General features: G+C 51.0%; 9 protein-coding genes across 9 annotated transcripts; 3 read left to right on the forward strand and 6 right to left on the reverse strand.

Moving 5' to 3' along the window:
• Nucleotides 1-112: 112 nt before the first annotated feature.
• APUU_31201S (bifunctional fumarylacetoacetate hydrolase/alpha/beta hydrolase family protein) lies at nt 113-1,903 on the forward strand (the record flags this gene model as incomplete). The annotated part of the gene is made up of 1 exon (XM_041702379.1): nt 113-1,903. The coding sequence occupies one exon, from the start codon at nt 113-115 to the stop codon at nt 1,901-1,903; it is 1,791 nt and encodes a 596-aa protein (XP_041555170.1).
• Nucleotides 1,904-1,990: 87 nt separating this feature from the next.
• On the reverse strand, nt 1,991-3,822 carry APUU_31202A (amino acid permease; the record flags this gene model as incomplete). The annotated part of the gene is made up of 7 exons (XM_041702380.1): nt 1,991-2,381; nt 2,430-2,789; nt 2,839-2,944; nt 2,989-3,136; nt 3,182-3,223; nt 3,268-3,469; nt 3,527-3,822. The coding sequence occupies 7 exons, from the start codon at nt 3,820-3,822 to the stop codon at nt 1,991-1,993; spliced, it is 1,545 nt and encodes a 514-aa protein (XP_041555171.1).
• Nucleotides 3,823-4,874: 1,052 nt separating this feature from the next.
• On the forward strand, nt 4,875-7,047 carry APUU_31203S (DUF4470 domain-containing protein; the record flags this gene model as incomplete). The annotated part of the gene is made up of 6 exons (XM_041702381.1): nt 4,875-5,074; nt 5,138-5,367; nt 5,436-6,009; nt 6,066-6,327; nt 6,391-6,698; nt 6,765-7,047. 6 exons carry the CDS (start codon nt 4,875-4,877, stop codon nt 7,045-7,047), a joined length of 1,857 nt encoding a protein of 618 aa, XP_041555172.1.
• Nucleotides 7,048-7,256: 209 nt separating this feature from the next.
• On the reverse strand, nt 7,257-8,968 carry APUU_31204A (arylsulfotransferase family protein; the record flags this gene model as incomplete). The annotated part of the gene is made up of 3 exons (XM_041702382.1): nt 7,257-8,248; nt 8,291-8,356; nt 8,410-8,968. The coding sequence occupies 3 exons, from the start codon at nt 8,966-8,968 to the stop codon at nt 7,257-7,259; spliced, it is 1,617 nt and encodes a 538-aa protein (XP_041555173.1).
• Nucleotides 8,969-9,216: 248 nt separating this feature from the next.
• On the reverse strand, nt 9,217-10,116 carry APUU_31205A (BTB/POZ domain-containing protein; the record flags this gene model as incomplete). The annotated part of the gene is made up of 3 exons (XM_041702383.1): nt 9,217-9,759; nt 9,820-9,946; nt 10,001-10,116. The coding sequence occupies 3 exons, from the start codon at nt 10,114-10,116 to the stop codon at nt 9,217-9,219; spliced, it is 786 nt and encodes a 261-aa protein (XP_041555174.1).
• Nucleotides 10,117-10,358: 242 nt separating this feature from the next.
• On the reverse strand, nt 10,359-11,768 carry APUU_31206A (Zn(II)2Cys6 transcription factor domain-containing protein; the record flags this gene model as incomplete). The annotated part of the gene is made up of 3 exons (XM_041702384.1): nt 10,359-11,168; nt 11,226-11,570; nt 11,628-11,768. The coding sequence occupies 3 exons, from the start codon at nt 11,766-11,768 to the stop codon at nt 10,359-10,361; spliced, it is 1,296 nt and encodes a 431-aa protein (XP_041555175.1).
• Nucleotides 11,769-12,899: 1,131 nt separating this feature from the next.
• Nucleotides 12,900-14,422, reverse strand: APUU_31207A (uncharacterized protein; the record flags this gene model as incomplete). Its single annotated transcript, XM_041702386.1, has 3 exons — nt 12,900-13,831; nt 13,883-14,194; nt 14,248-14,422. The coding sequence occupies 3 exons, from the start codon at nt 14,420-14,422 to the stop codon at nt 12,900-12,902; spliced, it is 1,419 nt and encodes a 472-aa protein (XP_041555176.1).
• Nucleotides 14,423-15,138: 716 nt separating this feature from the next.
• Nucleotides 15,139-16,906, reverse strand: APUU_31208A (uncharacterized protein; the record flags this gene model as incomplete). Its single annotated transcript, XM_041702387.1, has 6 exons — nt 15,139-15,337; nt 15,405-15,713; nt 15,771-16,173; nt 16,245-16,355; nt 16,409-16,679; nt 16,724-16,906. The coding sequence occupies 6 exons, from the start codon at nt 16,904-16,906 to the stop codon at nt 15,139-15,141; spliced, it is 1,476 nt and encodes a 491-aa protein (XP_041555177.1).
• An 841-nt stretch (nt 16,907-17,747) lies between these two features.
• APUU_31209S (uncharacterized protein) lies at nt 17,748-18,156 on the forward strand (the record flags this gene model as incomplete). Its single annotated transcript, XM_041702388.1, has 2 exons — nt 17,748-17,949; nt 18,002-18,156. 2 exons carry the CDS (start codon nt 17,748-17,750, stop codon nt 18,154-18,156), a joined length of 357 nt encoding a protein of 118 aa, XP_041555178.1.
• Nucleotides 18,157-18,226: the final 70 nt, after the last annotated feature.

Raw genomic sequence — 18,226 nt, forward strand, 5'->3', positions numbered from 1 at the left:
AATTGCAGTGGAGAACAGGCGGGGTCATTTTGGCAATCCCATCTATTTAATTATTTAAGAGAGCCTGCTGCACCGACAGAGACAGTAAACACTCCAATACAGTAACACCGACATGGCTTCCCCCCAGCTCAATTACTGCGCCTACGTCGACCCCAGCTCCGGGGATCGCATCGGCCATCTCGACCTGCAGACAGAACACATCCAACCACTGTCATTCACGTCCGGCACGCGCATCAACAACCTATACCAGGTCATCGAAGCCGGTGAAGCCAACATCCTACCCTCTCGTGAAGACCCAATCCCTCTATCCCAGGTCAAATTTCTCCCGACTATCTCTGGCCGCGACATCCTGGCCGTGGGGAAGAACTACGCCGAACACGCCAAAGAATTCAACTCCTCAGGCTTCGACTCTTCAGACAAAGTCGACCAGCCCAGTACGCCAGTAATCTTCACCAAACGAGCAACGTCCATCATCGCGCACGGCGAGGATGTGCTCCTCCACCCGGATTTCACACAAACGCCCGACTACGAGGGCGAAATCGGCGTCATCGTCGGAAAGGCAGGATATAAGATTCCCGAGGCGCAGGCGATGGACTATGTCTGGGGATATACCATTATCAATGACTTCACGGCCCGCGAGAAACAGCGCGACCATAAGCAGTTCTATATCGGCAAATCGCCGGATACATACTGTCCCATCGGGCCTGTTGCTGTGCCCAAGGAGAGACTGCCGGAGAATCTGCGTCTGCAGACGTTTGTGAATGGCGAGAAGAGACAGGATGCTACAATCGATCAGTTGATATTCAGCATCCCGAATTTGATCTCGACGCTGTCTCAGGGCCAGACGATTCAGCCTGGGGATACCATCGCAACCGGGACCCCGTATGGCGTGGGCTTTGGGTTTAGGCCAATGAAGTTTCTCAAGGCTGGTGATGAGGTGAAAGTCTCGGTGACTGGTCTGGGGACGCTCGCCAACCACATGGCAGCCCTCGATGCAATTAACCCAACAATCGAACGTATCAACACCACTTCCTCAATCCCAGGCTCCAACCAGAAGACCAGAAACAACAACGGCCTCGTCAACATCGGAACGAAGAACCTCTTCTACCAATTCCGCGGCCAGCCCGACGGCAACCCCATAATCTTCATCCACGGCCTCGGCGGCTCCTCTGCCTACTTCACCCCCTTGGTCGACACACTATCAAAAACACACGCCTGCCATCTCACAGACCTCGAAGGCCACGGCCTCTCCCCGACAAACGGGCTAAGCAGCCTCACAATCGCCTCTCTGGCATCTGACATCCAAACCCTTTACACGACCGTCTCAAGCCAGTCCGAAAAACCAGTCACCATAATCGCCCACTCAATGGGCTGTCTCGTCGCCCTCAAACTCGCCCTCTCCTCCTTTCAAGCCCCGATATCAAACCTCATCCTCCTCGGGCCCCCTCCCTCCCCGCTCCCCGCGTCAGCAAGTACCGCGACATACGCCCGCGCCGAAACAGTACGCAGGGACGGCATGCTCGCGGTCACAGACGCAATCGTCAACGCGGGCCTTTCACAGCGTACAAAGGCGCAGAACCCGCTTGCTGTAACTGCCACGCGGCTGTCGCTGCTTGGCCAGGATGCGGAGGGGTATGCGAAGGCTTGTATGGCACTTGCACGGTCGGCTGAGGAGACTCTGGATGTAGAGGGGGTGGCGGGGGGTACGAGGACGTTGATTGTGACGGGGACGGATGATGCGGTTAGCCCGCCTGCCTTATGTGAGAAGTATGCGCAGAGGATTGGGAATGGGAATGGAAATGGACCAGCAAAGGTGGTGGTGTTGGAGGGTGTAGGGCATTGGCATTTGCTTGAGGATGTGACCAAGACTACAGACGCGGTTTATGAGTTTCTGGGTGTATAGACCGTGGACTAAACAGTGGATATTTGCTGCATTTACAGACAGCCTCTGGCCATCAATTTAAATGTTATATAACTACACACTCCAGAACTAAGCAGCCCACTCAATCAACCTCTTAAGAAGACTCTTCTTACCCCCCTCCTCAAGGGTATAAGTATCCGTCTCCAGATCCACCTCATGCAGCTTCACAATCTTCGTCCGCTTGATGATCTTCCAGCCCAAAAACATAATCAACATAACCGGCAGTTCCACATAAAAGCTGACGAAACTGACACCGTCGAATCTCGGGCTGAAACAGGTCCACCCCTGCACGAGCACAATCACGATGTTGAGAATCACACACACCCACGGCCCAACTGGGTATGTGAAGTTACGGAAGGGCAGAAGATGAGTTTTGTTTTGGGCCTTCATGGCGCGTCGGAATCGGATTGAGGTGATGCCGATGGAGATCCAGGAGAGTTGGTTGGAGACGCCGACGATGCTGTTATCGTATTAGTGCATAGTTCAAATGGGTATGGTTTGGACATACTTCTGCAGCCAAGTCCAAAGCTGGCCCGCGCCGATCTTGCTCGAGCCGAAGCAGAGTCCGCTGACGAGTCCAGTGGCTAGGACTGCGACCCAGGGGACTTGGTTACGGTTTAACCGCGCAAAGACCTTGGGGGCGTGCCCGGATATGGCGAGGGTGTAGAGGAGGCGGACACCTGCGAAGAGGGCGTGGTTGCCCGCTGATAGAACGGAGGTTAGGATGACGGCGTTCATGACGCTGCCGGCGGCTTTGGTGCCGGTCATTTGGAAGATGATGGTGAAGGGGGAAGTTTTGACGTCGCCTTCAGAGAGTTCTGGGAAGTTATATGGGAGGTTGAGGCCGATGATTAAGGTGGACAGAATGCTAAATGGTGTTAGAAAAAGAAGAGACTGGACAAGAGAAGGGAACTGACTAGAAGATGAGGATTCGCCAGAAAACGTTGAGAACGACCTTTGGGATATTTCTTGCTGGGTCTTTGGTTTCTCCTGCAGTAATGGCGATAGACTCGGTGCCGCCGTCTACAAGAGTTAATATGATTTTTAAACAGGAGGCGGAGTCTTACAGGCGAATGCTGCGGTGACGAAGACAGATGCGAAACCGCCGATTCCATCGACAAAGGGCGCGCCTGGGATGTGCCAGTTCTCGCCGCCGATGTAGTGGCCTGATTCATTGCCGCCGCAGTTGACGACTATTCCAAGGATGATGAAGACCTGCGCGCGTTAGTATAGACTGTAGTATGGAGCGAGTGTACCTACTACGATGGTGATGACCTTTAGCAGGCTCATCCAGTACTCGACCTAAGCAATTAGAATATATTCCGGAGTAGAGAAAAGAAACATACCTCTCCATAAACATGCACCGCAAAAAGATTCAGCCCGATCAAAACAGCCCAGAAGATCAAACTGAAAGCCCATCCCGGAAAGTTGTCGGACCAGTACTGGAGGACCAGCTGCAGTGCGACCAGGTCCGCAGCGGTGGAAACAGCATCATTGAACCAGTAGTTCCAGGTTAGAGCGAACCCAAATGCGTCGTCGACGAATCTCCTGCACAGAATTAGTAACGAATAGTAGCATGATATAGCTAGTAAAGAATAGACGCACCCTGCAAAAGTACAGAAGCTCCCTGCAACAGGCACAAACGCGGCCATCTCGCCCAAACTCAGCATCGTCACAAAGACAATACCGCCGGAGATGGCATAGGCGATGAGCATCGAGGCGGGCCCACCGGTGGCCAGCGAGCTGCCGGTGCCCAGGAACAGGCCGGTGCCGATGGTGCCCCCGATCGCGATCATCTGGACCTGGCGGGCGGAGAGGCTGCGGTTGAGGCGGTCCTGCTGCACATGGCTGGCCTCGGAGGGCGCTGGCCCTGGGGCGACGGAGAACTGCTTGTCGGCCATTCTGACTCTGCTGCCATACAGTATGGAGGACGATGCGAAGAGAAAATCGCAGGTCAAGCCTTTGCCCAGCAGAATCAGCGGAGACTGCGTGATCGCAGCTGGCGATTGCGTCTTCGGTTTCCTGCTGTCATCGTTTCTTTTTGCCCTTTTTTTTTCTGTTTAATTTAATTTTCCCCGGACGGAACGTTACATTCGTTGCATTCACCCCACCCGCGGCATTTGCCGACTGATCGGCCTCGTGGTATATCCCACTCTATAGGTCTGTACTACCCGGGTATGCTTTGCCTGTTATTCGGTACTGCTGTTGAACTCATAGACACAAGAACGCAGACAGACGCAGGCTCTGGTCTTCAACGACGCCGACGAGTGGCTGGAGATGTTTGCGACTGGGTTGATACTCTGAGGGCATGGATAATTACTATCAGAGACTCGCGTTAGTAGAGAACGATAGAAATTTGGATTTGGGCATCACATTACCTGCACTGTGATTGCTGATGGCGAAATAAATACAGTGCTTTGAAAGGAGGCCACATGGACAGGTATATCACAGCCCAGGTCAGAGATGTACAGAACTGGCGTTGAAGCAGAATCTCATCTTAAAGAAGGAATATAACCACAGTAACATAGTGAAAATAACACTGTATAGGCTTACTGCCCATTTCCTTAGGGATTCGCCGTGGTTGATAAGGTAGTGGAAGTGTCCAAACAAATATGTCAGTAATTTCTAATTGTTAATATTTCATTTTACCTGACTCAGATACTGATAAAGCTCACACTATTATTGTTGCTATTTGAAATGTCTGCAGCGCTGTTGCTGTGACTGGTATTGCGTGGATTTCAAGCCTGCTCACAATAGCACTTCCCTTTGTACCTGATAGGCAATACAGCAGAGAATGACAGGTTGAAAGAGCCAATAGAGAACGTGCCCGGCAGTAGATGTGGATCGTGCCTTTGCGCAGTTTATTGATATTGGACACAGGGAGGAGTAGTGAATGGCCGAACTCGGTAAACACCGCAAAACACAGTGGAAGGATATCGAAATTGCTCAGCCAATGTTATTCCTTTCAAAACACTTCTCAACCAAATACCTGCCGTTATTCTGCGTTCTTTCCAAACATCGTCTCCAATCTTGTGATACCGTGCTCAGCCGTGGAATCGAGGCAAGATGGCAGCCTCTCGGCCTGGCTGTGCCAACAACCCTGAGTGCAAGAATTATGGAAAAGCAGGATGCACAAACTGCCTTCTCGTTGGTGTATGTTGTCCGAGATTGTGTTGGAAAACATGGATTTGACTGACAGATCCTGTAGTATTGCAGCGCGGCCTGCCAGAAGAACCACTGGAAACTCCATAGAACTGACTGCAGATCCGAATTGAACAAATCGACATGGATGCCTGCCTGGGTTGAAGAAAAGAGATCACCAAAGCTTCAACCCGCATTCGGGCCCAATAAAGATTTCATGGGGGACATGCCTGCCTTTGATTTGCTTAAGCTTGATGACAACGAAGGAAGAGGCTATGATAAACACTTGCGTCTCTTGTTTGCCGGTAAGCCTTGACGTCTGTTGACTACAGCTAGTTACATTTGTACATTCTAACTGACTTCTTCTACATAGCATCCGGAGACCTTCGTAACGTGGTGAAGACAGTCGTGGAACTTCCCAACGAATTCAACGGCACTCTGGAAATTACCATCAACGACAATGACAACGACATAGTCTGCCGAAATGTCCTTCTGCTCCTCATTGCTCTGGATGCCGGGGAGGACGACGAGGTAATCGAATGCATGATCCATATGTGGTACTCAGCATTCGTCCGCGAGTCCGACATTCGAGTCCTCAATCGATTCCGCCCCCTGATCGAGGAAGTCTGCGACGATTATTTGTTGTCTGGATGCGGGCACTCCGCTGGAAGAGAGTGGACTTTTGGGAAGTGCGGTCTTATGCCTATCTTGAAGAAAGAGTCTTGGGAACGTCTTTTGTCGTTCCTGGATGCACCTTTTGGATACACACCCACTCTTGCCCACAAAGCGAGGACGCTGGCTACGAAGGTAAAGTCGCGCAAGGACTGCCGTGAGAGATTCCTGTACAACCAGCCCCCTGCCCACAGAGTGGCGCATGAGAAGTTCTGCGACGATGGAATGCTTCTCCCTTTTGCGGCCTCGCGCGAGGGATTCTGCATCCCTAACCCGTAAGTAACAACACATCATATTTGAGCTTCGAGGTTCAACACTGAGAAGCTTGCAGGACCTTTTACCAGCATTGGGCACAGTGGCCTATGAAGGACGATGCAAGCCCCATGGCTGGATGGCCTTCCGAAGAAGTGTTTGCGACATACACTGGCCCTGCAACGGCAGACGTATACGGAAAGCTGTACTTCTACCTGCGCAGAATGTTCAAGACTTTCCGTGACCGGCTTCGATCCTCAAAGATCCTCATCGAGCTCCCGGAGCAGTGCGCCGCGCCTCTTCCCACAATATTCGAAGACAGCTGCTTTGATCGGATCGATGTAAGGAGACACACTTGACCCCATTCCTTCGGAACATTTCTAATGATGTCTGTCTGAGCTTAGATCTCCAACCTCGCGGATGCTGGCTTGTTTGGCATCAAGCGCACCCTCAGTCTCATGGTCCCTCTGTTGAGACAACCCTCCGAGAACCCCCACGCCACACTCGTTACCTTGTTCATGGGCGCTGTGGGCCGCACAGTTAACGAGTCCGACAGAGAACGTGAGATTGGATCAAAAAGCGAAGGATGGAGACGTCTGAGGCAGTACATGCCTGATTTCAAGCACCATGTGCTCACTCTATCGCACCCTGAATGCGGGAGGCTCAATGCAGCGATGCAGCTCGTGGCAAACCACGACATCGTGTTTGACCGGTGAGACTTTACTGGGCGATGACAACGGTTGAAGAGAATATCGGAAAGAATGCTAACTGCAATTAGGTACATGGAGAACCACAACTTCACCGAGGCTGCTGAGTCCGTCGGCGCCACGGTGAAGAAAGATCATACTATTATCGAGAAATGGCCTTTCAAGGTGAAGCTCCGGCCTGGTCAGCCTGGGGCACAGGAGGAGTTTGACCGTCTCCTGAGAGATAGATGTCTCGGCCAGGAATGCTTTGTCGAATGGAAGAGAGTTGACAAAAACGCGACTGACAAGACTGAGAAGACTGACAAGATTGACAGGGCTCCTCGTATGCCGAAAATTGGTAAATTGGCCATTTGAATATGCTTCTGGAAAACGGTGCGAGACGTCCAATTGAGTAGTGATTTGGTGGCAGACTGTCGCGCAGTACATTGGCAGTTTCGATATCGTTTGTTTTGAACTCATGCAATGTATTTAGTTATGAAGCCTGGTTCTACTAATCCTGATTCTACTTTTAGTATGAAACCTGTGACCAAGATAATGACAAGTTTGTGATTTAGGGCTATCTCTTACAGCTCCAACCGCACCTGTTCTAGATCCTCTATCGCCCACTTGTCCAGCCCAAGATGAAAGATATAGGGAGTTCTATCCGATAGAGCGGTCACTCTGCTTCTTCCCAAGATCCTGCCCTCCCTATCGAGTGCCTCTGCAGCCACAAACACTCGATCCAGAGCCTCCTCCGAAGACAAGTCAAAAGATACGCGAAACTCAGTCTCAAAACCAGTCCTCTTCTTCTCCCCAAGATATTTACGCTCTGCCCCAGTCTCTCCATCAACGAGATAGAATCGCCAGATATCAGTTTCCGTATCCCCATTCCAAGAAACATATACCACCACCTCACCACTCGAGTCCCCCAGCGCTAGAACCGCAACATCCTCACCAGGATACCCAGTCCAAGGACTCCGAAACCCACGATAACTCTGCACATCCTTGTTCGGATACGAATCAAGGTAAGCATGGAAGAGAACCTCTCCATCCGGCCCAAACTCCGTGACTGCACCAGCCTGCCCCCAGTTGACAAAGACATTGCCACCAGGCAGAAACTGCGCATTCCCCTGCGAATTGGCAACGAGGCCATCAGGCGCCCAGAAAGTCTGGATCTCGCGCACTGTACCAGCGGTATGGTTTAGCTCAATGTATCTCGCTCTCGAAGACCCGCCAACCCCATGGCCCGGCTCGAACTGCGAATGCCCCTCATTGTCGAAGAGGGAGATGCGCTCGGTTAGTCCATCCTCAGAGATATACCGGATCCGCGCATCGTGCTGGAATGCGAAGTGCGCATTAGATGGGACCTCGAAGTCTGATCCGTGCGTGCCGCCGAGTTGCCAGATGACCTCGCCCGAGGTGCCGTTTATTTTGAAGATGGCGGCGTAGTTTCGTGCTGAGATTAGGTAGTTGCCGTCGCGGTCTTTTGCGGCGCTGTTGAGGTGGAAGTAGTCCCAGGCGTCTTCTGAGTTGTATGCGTTGAAGGGACCGGTTTGTTGCAGGGGGAGGGCGCTGTCTGATTTTATTAGACTTGTCTTTATGGACTTGGGTGACATACACTTAGGGCTGATATGGTCCAGGCTGTACCATTCAAACAGCAGCTCCCCAGTGTTAGTATCGATCTCTGTCCAAGTCAGCTCCGTCTATAATCATCCTGCAAGATATACTGAATGCTACCTTGAAACCCACTACTCAAAATCCATTCCTGCCCCTCTTCACCCCCAAACTCCCCCAAATCAAGCGGAACAGGCACCGGCGTCTCAACAAGAACACTCCGCCCCCCATCCACAACCTCAAACTCATGAACAGAAACCAGCCGATGTTTGGCAGCGCGAACAATCTTCACTGTTTCATAATCCTGGCCTAGAACCGCCTGATTCCCATACATGCGACCATGCGATCCGCTCAACAACCCCTGCGCGGCTTTGAGAACAGCCCTCCCATTGATAACCGTAGGCCGGAAATTCGCGATGTTCCCGGCTAGATACCCAACCCCGGACCAGACGAGGTCGCCGTTGTCGCGCAGGATGTAGGCGCCTGGCTGTGATGGGCCGACGCTGTCTGGTGAGAAGCCGGTGGAAGGAGTGATGAAGATGTAGCCGTCTTCAGTGGCGGATTTGGCGGGGACAGTGATGTTTAATCGTGGGGGTGAGAGGTCTGGGCGAGAGAGATATTGCCAGTCTGCTAGGACGTAGGGCAGGGCGGAGAGCAGGAAAATGGGCTTTATTAGCTGCATTTTGAGTGATGTGGAGGAGAAAAGGTCATTGGATTATTTTAGCGGGGAACGCCATTTATATAGGAAATAATAGTCAGCTTAAGTTTAGATGATGCATTCTGGGTCGTCTCCAACTACGTCCCGCAATCGCATACAACAGAGGGGATATCACGCCATATTGAAGTCCTGCTCTGCATGCTCGTTATATTTCTGACAGTAGACCCGCCGACCGTGCACTACGCTCCCAAATCCCGTTCGATACAGCGTCCTCAGGAATGATAACGCATCCCACATAACGGACAACACCCAAGTGTCTTGCTGCTTGAACTGGAATGTGGGATGCTCCATTTCCCGGCACAGTAGGGGCAGCAATACGTTATCGAACTTATTCTCGGACCAAGCTTTTGTACAAGATCAGCCGCGAATCCTGGAGTCTCCCTTAGAACGTCTCTGAAATCATCATTCTCCAGCAGCTTATCAAAATACTGCAAGCATGTGCCCACAATGAGATCGCGGAGCCCTCGATCTGCAGCAGGTGTAGTCGAATATGCCTCTGAGATTGTGACAGGGAAGTCGTCCATTTTCCAACAGGTCCGTATAGCAGATGCAAATTTCTCCCTTGCGTATTCCTTGAGGCTCGGCACGTCATATTTGTCGCCGATCTGGTAGACGCCGACGTGAAGTCGCATCGGCGAGATCTGGCATTGATCCCTGCTAATGCGCTCATAGTCGAAGCCATACATGAAGAGGACCATGGCTCGTATAGCTCCCGGGTCGTCGTCCTCGAGCCTGATGACATTTTCTGTTGCTTCCTACATAACCACGGTTCAGCTATCAGTATTGCTTGGTGTCATGGGGTTGGTTTAGCTGACTTTCCAATTATGGTTGAATAGACGAGAGAAATACTTTGACTGTCCGCAAATAACTACCTTGTGCACTTTGAACTTGCGGGCCGTGGTGATTATTGTCAGATCCGAGAATCTGGAACTGAAAAAGCATCTGATATAGTGAGTATTACATAGAGACTTCGTTTGGTAGAAGGAGTGGACATACCCTTGGATGCTGGAGGTAAGGCCCCAGTCGCCTGCAACATAGCTCTCCTCCATCGCAGGATTTTTAACTATCGAGTTTTCGTTGCCCATTCTAATACGGGTGACGTTATATTTCATTAGATGGTAGGATGTCTGCTTCAGTTAAATGTGCCTGACATAGTTCAAGCAAGTCAGGCCACATAACCCTATTCTGTGGATATCACCTTTGCCTTGCCACCTGATCACATCCTCAATGAACTCTAAGCACGGAATTATGACGGGTTGAGCGCCTCCTGATGTCATGAAGGTTGGTATATCAACAAAGTTTCAAAATCCAAGCTGGGCATCGGAAAATACAACCGATGAGAAGGTCTATTTGCTTATAAATTAACCTGCAGGGTATAACCAGACGCCGCAGCTGGAAAGTCCAAGAAGGGCTGTATAACCGGATCCTCCAAACTCTCCAGATAAATGCAGACTGCAATGCACTCCTGTCGTAAGCGCCCCTCGACCCATTGCTGATACTTCGACAGCGAGCACATAAGTCCCATCCAATGCGCCAGTACAACCAAACCGCACGGATCGCGCTCTCTGCAAATATTCACAAACTGCGGAGAGATTCTCCCCATCCAGGTTGTAACATGCGCCGCATTCTGCGCGTTTGCCTCGAGTTCCATGTACGGACTCAGAAGCTTGATCGGGAACCAATATACACAGTTGTCTTCGTTTGAGTCCTCGTCGATCCCGCATAGATCGGCTAGTTCGGGATGTAGTCCCTCTCGTCCGTGCTTGACATCGTACCGGAACAATTTACTCTCCCATTCGTGGTTGCGTCCAAAGGCTGTTCCCCAGATACTACCTGGGACGTACTTGTGCGCGAGCTTCAGAATACAAGCGAGTCCGCCCTGAATGGCTAACCAGTTCAGATCACTGGGTTCGCCGGTAAATACCCAAGAATCTTTGATTTCGAATCTCAGGGGAATAAGTGACGTGATCCCCATGAGCATGCATGCTGATATGAGTCCGTTGACGCTCTTCTCGTTGACGTTTTGCTGTAACGCTTGGGAGTATAATCGGAGAGCCCGTTGCCAGAAGTATGTCTCGGCGATCTCCCGTGATTCATTATTTGGACAAATGCGGTTCATGTGGAGGATTCCACATCCGACGACCGTATACATTAGATATGGATTCTGTTACGATTAGTATTCAGACCGTAGCAGGGAACCACATCAGGAACAAAAGCTTACATCAAATGCAACATGGATCATGTCCCTCCTCATTACCTGCTGAATCAACGGCGTACCCACTGTATCCGTCGAGTATTTCAAGTAGAAATTCAGCGAAGTCACTGCGATGTTGACGACCGCGTCATAGTCGCCAATGGCGCGAGGAGCGAAGGCGAGATCCGCACCCACCGCATCCCGAACCTTGCCCACCATATCGGAAATGGAGAGCGAGACGAGCGTTCTGTCTGGATCTGAGCTGGAACTCGACGGGCTGCTGCTCGTTCGAGACGAGGTGGGTGATGGTGGGTAGACGCATTCAGCCCCATAGTTCTCACATCGTAGACAGGCTGGTTTCCGCTCGTCGCACTGGACTTGGTTAACATTTAACATCCAGTAAAAATATGAAATTGTTGGGGAGCTTACCTTGACCCGTCTCGACTTGCAAACAGTACACCCCTGGCGAGACTTTTTATGTGCCCGCCGGGCGTGATAAGGTGCCGTTACAGGCCGATCAGGGAGATCCACCTGGAATGTGGTCTGGAATTCACGCGCTGCGAGATCCATAACGGCAACGGCAACGGCAACTTCACCCTCAGCCTTTAGGTTTCTGTATAGCAGGTTTAGAAAATAGACTGTATAGACTAGCGCGACGGCTCTCCACCCGGGAGGCTCTTTGCCTAAATAATGACATTGACAGCTGGAGTTGAGAAGGAATGTGAGTGAAGCTTAAATACGAGCTCATCGCCACGATTGCCCGGCACGTGATGCGCAGTGACTGCCTCAGGCATGACGTTGTGTCATTGTGCGGCCCAGCTCTTCGTATTCTGTGGGATGAATCCATGGATGTTGCAGGAGCTGAAAGGAAGAGCAAAGAGAGCATCAGCCAATTATCGAACTTGATTCTTCAGACACGGGAAGCGATCGAGGCTTAGACTGACTGGCATCGGGCACATAAGGTTAGGGCTGTGCTAGGCATCCAAGCTGACTATCGAAATATCCTGATTATATACTTTCGGCGTGTAATTTTTATGTTCAACCTGGGGTCCAAATGGGCAGACGAGAGCTGCTGGGGAGGGAACCAAACGTGGACGTAGTTAGCCGTATTCACTGGCCATATAGATTACTTTGCACCTTAGGCATCATAATCACATACAGAAGGGGCGACTCCTCCCAGTCGCACCTGCCTTCAGGATTGAAACGGGTGCCGCATGATGGGAAGGTGCGATGGTAGAAGAAAGGAAAGAGCGACGGGCTGATTGCACCTGCCGTGTATCGCCAGATCTGCTCTACCGTATTGGGAAGGAGCAATTGTTATTGGAACCAACGAGGCAAGAGCAACCCAGACCATGTGCCTTCCCTTTATAATAGACAGAAATGACAGTTCAAGGAAGGAGCGATCAGCTCCATAGCACCTTCCCTACACCGTTGAAGTTGTGGCACACTGCTGGGAAGGAGCAACCAGCGCAACGCTCTTTCCTATTATAATAATAAAGATATTATGGTGTAAGGAAGGAGCAACCAGCTCGGGTTAATAAGGAAAGAGCAACTGTCATGCATCTTATTCTAGAACAAAAGAGACCCCGTCGGATCTGTCGACACGTGTGTGTTAAGAGCAGAATCATCCATCTGAAATCAACTTATAATTGCTAGTGGTGCCCGCTGTAGTATACGAATTCTGTAAAGGCGGTGATTCCGTTATTTCTGGTCCACGTCCGACTGCACAGATGAATCCGCCCTCTGGGAGTTCTCATCCTCTGGAGCCGCCTCAGGATGCTCCGGCACCATAAACACCACCCACGACGTGGTGGGAATACAAACCACAAACATGACAAAGGCAACAATCAAGTTCACCATGGGCGAGATTTGCGCTGCCCCAATTCCAAACGACAAGCAAGACCCAACGCTCTCAAAACACCGCACAATTCCAACAGTAAGGGTCAGTGTCTCCAGATCATCGTTGAACACGCCCAGTATCCAATAGACGAACATGTAATGCGACTCGTTCATAAATCGAAAGAGCACGTTCACTGCGAACCCGCGTCCAAAGTTAGGCTGTTCCCAATCGATTGTTGGTTGGGTGTCTTCGTATAGTTTCTCGTTGGCTACTTGCCACGCAAAGAGGGCGAGCATAACCACTGCAAACGAAAACCAGGTAATCCTAGCCAGCTGCGGCCGACTGAAGTACTTAAGATCAAAGAACCATCCCCAGAACATGTTTGCTGCAGTCGCTGCAACTGCCGATGTGAGTGAGCCCAGTGTCCGTGCCCGCACGCTGAAATAGTTCGTCAGGTAGATGCCCTGGTACGTATTGTTCCAGTTGAATCCGACAAGGATGGGAATTAGGAGAAGGATATGCTTCTTCTTTAGCTGCGCCCAGAGCTTCTTAAATTCGCCTAGAACCGCTTTTTGTTTGGTGGGATCAGGGATTCCTGAGCCGTCGGCGCGGATGACTTTGGAGGGATGCGAGATGAGAAAGGCGAGAGGGAGGCCTAGGCATTGCAGCGCGATGAGCACAAGGTAGGTCGAGTAGTCGACCTTACCGCGCTCTCCTTCCTTAACGTTGATGGATAGCTGGATTGAAGAGCCGATGAGTTGGCCTAGTTCTCGAAGTCCGAGCCAGATTCCAGCTGCATTCGTTAACACTGCCAGTGCTTTTTCGAGGATTAAAGGAGACATACTATATTTTCCTCGCTCTGCAACACCGCCGTATCCCAGAGCTATGGCGCCTTCCGACGACCATAAAGCAGACGCTGCAATCCCACAGGTTGCGCCACCGAAGAGAACGAACCATTCGGTGCCGTATCTGTTGTTGACATATAGAGATGCCGAATAGGGGGCATACCCCAGGGTTCCAAGGATGAGAACTCGTCGCAGGCCGTAGCGATTGGCAAGGATAGCAAACAACGGACATCCAAAGACCATAATTCCAAACGTGAGACTGTTGGCGCCGTTGACCAGGTAGGGCTTCTGCTGTCCACCAGCTCCGGTATCTGTTCCTGTCAGCCGTCCACTTCTATTTCCGGATTTCATGGATAGGGCGCACTATTCAGGGCATTCCAGATGCCAGGCTGTGTGAATGAAATTAACCCAACGATAATCACATTAAAAAGAGCGCTGCGGTACCATCTCGTTACTCGCGGCAGTGATTTTTGCACGGGCTGGTCAGTGCTATGCTCGGGGTCAGCGTTGGCCTGGACAGCCACCTGAGAGTGCCCCATTTTGCGTGCTGCGAGTTTTCGTCGCTCGGCATTTCAAGATCAACGGCAACCAAGTTTATATACCTATGCGAAGAGCGGAGATTCTCCGCTGAAATTCAGTTTGGCAGGGTTGATGTTGCAACCCTCGCGGGTCTTGCTGCGGTGGTTCATGTCCCCGTCAAATCAGGCAATAACGGCGCCGATTGGCAGGAATAGCTGTTATAGTTGTGTTGCAAGACGTTAGCTTGAACTTGGCGAGCTAGAAAAGAGCGAGACATCGAAGTGGATGTTGAGAGCGCGCTTGGCAAATGGCGTGATTGATTTGAAGATGCTCGGCGAAATCTCTGCTCCATGAAGACCCATTCCACCGATAGGCAGAGGTAGAAAATTGGATTAGGACCATGATTATTTATTGTCTGATTAGGGAATAAGAACAAACGGATTCTGGTAGCAATAAACCACTTGTGTGCGAAGTACATTGACAGAGCCACAGACCCTGGACCAGTTCCATACTTTGCAAGCCCCATAGGCTGGTCTAGACATCGAGCCCCTATTGTTGGACCACCCTAGCCCTAACATCAACTTCCAACGATCCATTAAAGATGCACAACTAATGCATTGAAGATGACACTGATAAACTACGTAAACAAATCCTCATCTCAATTGGGGACAGAGATAGCCACTGATGGCTACGCCTAATGGCGGACACAGGAAACAACCACCTCTAAGTATCACAACTAGTTAATGCGCGGCAAGGCAAGCCCCAAGAAGGCCATGCCCACATACATCGCACAGGAAACCCAAAGCGGGACACCAGAAGTGACGTCCCCGAAGGTCGCAATGAACGGCGCAGAGATAGAAACGACTCGCCCGCACGCCATGAGCAATCCACACCCGACGCCGCGGTGTTTCGTGGCTAGACACGCTGGTGTATACCTGAAAACAAATCAGCTTTAGCCAATCAAAACAATAGAACCAATAGAAAGAGTGCATGGGTGCATACGCGTAAACAACAGCATACACTGCATTAAGCCAGAAGTTGACCATGCACGAGAACCCGATATTCTGGGGTTCAGTGCGCACTTGCGTGAAGAGCCCGGCGAAGACAGCGCAGATACATCCTGTTATGAAGAGTGCTCCTTGATGACGGACCTTTCGGAGCTGGACGAAGTATGCGCTTAGCAGTGGCCCGGGGATTCCTGCTACGGAGGAGATGGTGAGATCTCGATATGTTTGGTAGTTACTGCCGTCGCCTAAATTGGCACCGTGGGCTTCGAGGTAGTAGGGCAGGAATACGTTGTAGAGGGGGTAGCTGTACACGGTTTAATCAGTATATCGTTTTCCAAATATAGGAATGGTAGGGCCATACCATATTCCGACGAACGCCCAGAGTAATATCATGGTCCCCATCAGGCGGATGTTCTTCCACCCATAGAATAACTCTCGAATTGAACCGATTTCCTCAAGCCATGTAGGCTTCTGCGTCTGGTCCTGAGGAATGTTACTGAAGTGCTGAAGCTCCGCGGTATACTCAGCTTTGTTCTTGGAGCTAATCAGGTTCAGAGCCCTCACGGCATCGTCAACCCTACCTTGATTAACGAGCCACTTTGGGGATTCGTGCATTCCGAGAACAAAAGACCGGACAATGGACATGATCAAACATAAACCGCCAAGAACAACATCGATATATCGCCAGCCCATGTTATCAGCTCGGGCACACGTCTCCGGGGCGGTTCCATTGGGGCAGCAGAATGTGACGACAAGAGGCCATGCTAGTACAGGAGATAGTTAGCATAAATAATGTACCGTTATTTCCCTGGAATGTGAGGTGGCTTGGGAATACAAATAAGAGCGGTGGTGGCACTCCCAAGGCCCCAGACGCATGCAAGGCCAGTGAGAAGAAATGCCCACTTCTGGGGGAGAGTCTCAGCAAGTACAGTTAGATCAATGGCCACTATTTGTGTCAGTATCCGTACTCGAGCATTAGAACATATACTATATGCATACAGTTGCCACCTGCCATCAACCCGCAAAGCGAGGTCCAGACATTCAACGCTGCCCAGTTCGGAGACGACGCCGCCAGCAGGGTCACGATGGAGACGCCAAAAATTGATAGCTGCCATACCAGCTTCCGGCCTATTATATCTGCAAGAAGCCCACAAGCAACGGCGCCCACGAAGAGGCCTGCGTATAAGGAAGCCGAGAGGAGGGTTTGATACTTGGGACCGAATTCCTTTGCCGAGTTTGGCATAATAATTGTGGTTGATATTAAGAGCATCTGGTCCGGGTTAGAGGAGATGTAATAGATAGGACGTACTATACCTGGTCGACAAGGAAGCCAAAACCGCACGAGAAGAGCAGTTCCCACTGGTAGCGACCCATCCCTATGGCATCGATGGCCTGGTCAACAACCACCTCATTGCTGGCTAGTATGTCGACAGTGCCTTGGACCACGCTTTTCACGGGTTCAAGGGCTTCCATATTGTCGGGCTTTTTGTCGTCCATGTTTGCAATGAAGTCGAGGTTGGAGTCTTCCAGTGTAGGTCGCCCCTGCATTATTTAACCATGGGAAGCAGTTACCCTGGATGTCAGCAGCCACTCGCGGCCTTGCCTATCATGCCCCTCACAATGGTCCTTATCTTGGTGGACCAATTACCCCAGACCCAGTTATTTGGTGTCGCGTGGACGGGGGGCCGCCGGACCAAACGGGGAGCATTCCGCCAGCACTACGCGTATTCTGTTATCACTCCAATATTCTTGCTCTTCAAAGCAGCTGTACTATTGCCGCCACCCCTGCAAAATCTTATTATAATAAAATAATTGAAATCCAGTCCTCCCCTATGGTGGAAATCCCATCCTTCCCTATTGGCCCAGGAGTGAGCAATCGACCAATCACTGGCAAATCGATAAGTAGAAAGCAGCTTATGTGTTACGCGGAAAAGTACTATGGTCCCATAGGTACGGATTTATATACGAGAAGGGCTAGCTTGCATACCAGAGACAGGTGTGGGACTAGTGGAAGAATTCTTGATGCAGCAATGGACGCTACTTTTCTCCGTCTCCGGATGTTTATTGAAGGAGGGCAAATCCATACTTGATATGTGACCCTGACATTCCTAAGGAAAAACCGGTAGATACTACAGTGAGCCCAGTCCCACCGTCTCGACAAGTCTGTACTGTCAGGTCAGCCCTTGACATCCCTTGCGTCTGCCGCTTGCGGGACGACCCATCCGCTTCCGCTGGGAACAATGCTGTATATAAACCAGTCATTTCGTGATTTGTATGCTCAGGCAATACGCTTTCTGTCTCGTGCCCGTCCCAATTGCTTGCCATACTTAAGCTCGCCATGAAGCTCATCCTCCTCGGGGCCAGCTGGCTGGCTTTAGCTGCCGCCACGCCCATTGACCCTTCGGCAGCCCCTGCACCAACTCCAGCAAGTACAGTTGCTGCACCTGAAACTACAACAACTACCGCACCAGCGACACAAACCTCGGTCGAAATATCGGAGACTCCTAAGGCAGAACTGGATAATCTGTGTACGGCAGGGGGTAAGGAACCCATCGAGGCCCTGCGCAGCGGAGAGTACTAACTTGCCTGCAGACGACAAGTCCAAGTCCGACTCCCTCAGTCTCTCGAGCATTCTGTCATTGGGGAAACTAGAGGAATGTGCAGGAAATACCCTCGGCGACAAGCCCGTCAGTGGAGTTCTTGGTGGTGTGGGCAGTCTTCTTGGAGGCGGCAAGAAAGACGATTAGAAATTCGAACTCAAGGATACAGCACTATTGCTATTTAATGTAATAGATTAATAGAAATATAATTCTGGGC

The sequence above is a fragment of the Aspergillus puulaauensis genome, chromosome 3 (assembly GCF_016861865.1).
Source record: "Aspergillus puulaauensis MK2 DNA, chromosome 3, nearly complete sequence".
Lineage (NCBI taxonomy): Eukaryota > Fungi > Ascomycota > Eurotiomycetes > Eurotiales > Aspergillaceae > Aspergillus > Aspergillus puulaauensis.